This window comes from Buceros rhinoceros, unplaced genomic scaffold (assembly GCF_000710305.1).
Source record: "Buceros rhinoceros silvestris isolate BGI_N320 unplaced genomic scaffold, ASM71030v1 scaffold21015, whole genome shotgun sequence".
NCBI classification, from domain to species: Eukaryota; Metazoa; Chordata; class Aves; order Bucerotiformes; family Bucerotidae; genus Buceros; species Buceros rhinoceros.
The window spans coordinates 416-3,116 of NW_010414832.1; the positions used below are offsets into that span (position 1 = coordinate 416).

At 64.6% G+C, this 2,701-nt stretch overlaps 1 protein-coding gene across 1 annotated transcript in view; it reads right to left on the minus strand.

Moving 5' to 3' along the window:
- Window positions 1-2,555, minus strand: part of LOC104494413 (collagen alpha-1(I) chain-like) — a gene marked incomplete at both ends in the record, with an annotated part of 2,828 nt that extends 273 nt beyond the window's left edge. Inside the window, 11 exons of the mRNA XM_010137232.1 lie at window positions 372-462; window positions 550-586; window positions 674-772; window positions 1,106-1,159; window positions 1,359-1,403; window positions 1,530-1,548; window positions 1,782-1,854; window positions 1,940-1,993; window positions 2,096-2,149; window positions 2,322-2,375; window positions 2,502-2,555. Coding sequence (XP_010135534.1) covers window positions 372-462; window positions 550-586; window positions 674-772; window positions 1,106-1,159; window positions 1,359-1,403; window positions 1,530-1,548; window positions 1,782-1,854; window positions 1,940-1,993; window positions 2,096-2,149; window positions 2,322-2,375; window positions 2,502-2,555 — 634 coding nt within the window. The remainder of the gene's footprint in view (window positions 1-371; window positions 463-549; window positions 587-673; window positions 773-1,105; window positions 1,160-1,358; window positions 1,404-1,529; window positions 1,549-1,781; window positions 1,855-1,939; window positions 1,994-2,095; window positions 2,150-2,321; window positions 2,376-2,501) is intronic.
- Window positions 2,556-2,701: the final 146 nt, after the last annotated feature.

The following is a 2,701-nucleotide window of genomic DNA, read 5'->3' on the forward strand; positions in this document are numbered from 1 at the left end:
AGGGTGGTGGGAGCCGGGAGGTGCCGAACCTCCGAGGAGATGTGGGGGAGTCACTTACGGGTTCGCCTTTGGCACCAGCATCTCCTTTGCTGCCTGGAGCACCGGGTTCACCCTGGAAGTGGAAGGAGAGAAGAGAGAAAAGTTGTTGAACATCAGATGGATGAGCAAAGGGAGCCCTGAGCCACATCCTGCCCGGCCCCTCAGCGGGAGCGGGGGCTGCTCAGCATCTCTCAGCCCGCAGCACCACCCTGCACTCGCAGAGCTGCTAGAGGAGCCGTCTCCAGGTGGGACAGCAGCTTCCTGCAGCAGAAGAAGGGATGTGACCCCGGGAGGAGGCAGCTGGAGGTGTCCGGGGATACTCACAGCGTTACCCTTGGGACCGGGAGCACCGCTGGGACCCTGGGGTCCGGAGGGACCGCGGGCGCCGGGGAAGCCGGGAGCACCAGCAATGCCAGGAGCACCCTGGAAGAGGCAGAGGAGGTGGTGAGGCAGCAGCAGGACCCTTCATCCCAGAGCCAGGCGGGGGGCGAGGGACACTCACGGTTGCACCCTTGGCACCGGGTTGACCATCAGCACCAGGGTTGCCCTGTGGAGAGAAAGAGGAAGAGGAGGGTTACGCTGGGGCTGGCAGGACATGAGGCCAAAGGACAAGGAGCCATCGGATGTCACTTACAGCAGGACCAGCAGCGCCAGCAGGGCCGGGGGGACCGGGCTCACCACGGGCACCTTGAGGACCTTCACTGCCACGAGCTCCCTGGGGACCAGTTTCACCCTGGGGAGGAAGAGGAGGGAGGAAGATCTGTGAGCACGAGGGCTGCCCTGAAACCCCTGACGTGGCTGATTTCTGCCTCCATCTGCAGCTCCTGTCCCATGGAGGCAAAGCCAGGGGAGATGTCCACAGGACTTGGCCGTGGACGGCCCCGCCTGCCCCGCTGTCCCAGGCAGCAGCAAGCCCACAGCACTCTGGGCTTTCTCGTTTCTGGGCTACGTGGGGAAATGCTGATCAACGCTTGGTCCTTCTCCCCCACCCCACGCTCCCAGTTTCCACCAGTTTCTCCCAGCTCTGGAGATGCCACCTGGGAGGAGGTGGTCAGGCAGGTCCTACCTTAGCACCAGCAGCACCAGGGAAGCCAGGGGGACCAGCAGGACCGGTTGGACCCTAGACAGGAGAGAGGGCGCGTGTCAGAGGAGCGATCCCACCTCGCCCACTTGGAGCTGATGGGTTTTCTGGGCAGCAGAGCTCTGGATCCAGCCAGGATCTCCAGGCCGTGGTGGAGCTGGGCTGGGATCTCCCTCCTCAGAAGCTGGAGGTGACGCAGGCTGCTGGTGAAGGGTGGATGGATTTGGGGGTTACTTACGGGAGGACCAGCAGCACCAGGAGCACCATCGTTACCACGAGCACCCTGTGGGAGAGGAGGCACCCGTTAGTGATGCCCACTGGCAGGAGAGGTGGCCCCCAGCCCCCTCCCTGCAACCCCCAGGGTAGCTACTCACAGCAGGGCCGGATGGACCGGGACGGCCTCTCTCACCGGGAAGACCACGAGGACCCTGAGCAGGGGAGAGAAGATGTTTAGGTCACAAGAAAGACTTTCACCTCCTGCAGCCTCCTCCCATCCCTGTGCCCCATTGTCCCCCACCAGCTCCTGTCTGCAGTCACATTTCCAGGGGGTTAAGCCCCCTCCTCACCCCATCCCCTGGGGAAGCATCCCCAACGACGTCTTGTCCCATCACGTCGTGTCCCCCAGCCCTGTCCCCTCATGTTGACCGAGGCCAGACCTCACCGTGCTCCCCAGAGCCTGGGGCACTCACCATCTGCCCAGGAGCTCCGTTCTCCCCGGGGCTGCCGGGCTCGCCCTAGGAGAGAGGACAACATTGAGGGACGGAGGGAACTGCAGTGGCTTTACGGGGACGAAGGGACAATGCTGCCATCGCTCCTCACCTTGGGGCCAGCAGGACCAGGCTCACCCTTGGCACCATCCAGACCGCTGAAGCCCTGGGGAGCAGGAGAGAAAAGAGGGAGTGGGTCAGAGGGGACCCCCAATGGGTCGACCTCCCCCTACCCCAAAATCTTGTACCCCCGGGCAGGGGGACTCACCCTGTGACCCTTCATTCCTGGCAAACCGGCAGTTCCTGGCAGACCACGGGCACCCTGGGAGAGAAGGGGAGACGGTGATGGAGGTGCTCGGGGTGGGGAGCTGTCCCCACGCCCTCTTCCCCCGCTCCCCAAGGAGGGCAAGCAGCTGGTGTCACAGCTTTGCTTTGTCATGGGACAGGCCCTGGTGGGGGGGTCCCGCCCTCTGCCCCCCAGGGGAGCATCTCACCTGGGGGCCGGGGGGACCACGCTCGCCGGGACGGCCGGGCTTTCCAGCTTCACCCTAAGGAGGAGGACAGCAGATTGGTGGCACGTCCCCAAGCCAGGAAGCTCCTGCTTGCCTGGGGGGGTCTGGCAGGACCATCAGGCCCCAAAGTGGGGTGGGAGACCCCATCCACAGGTCACTTACATCATCTCCGTTCTTGCCAGGGGGGCCAGCGGGACCACGGGGACCCATGGGACCCTAGGAGAGAGGGCGTGAGGATGAGGATGCTGTGGGTGGCAGTGGTCCCTTGTCACCCTGCCACCCAGGCTGGGCAGTGCCAGGCTCTGGCAGCCCCATCCCACAGATCCCACTGGAGACTCCCCAGCGTGGGGACAGTGTGGCCG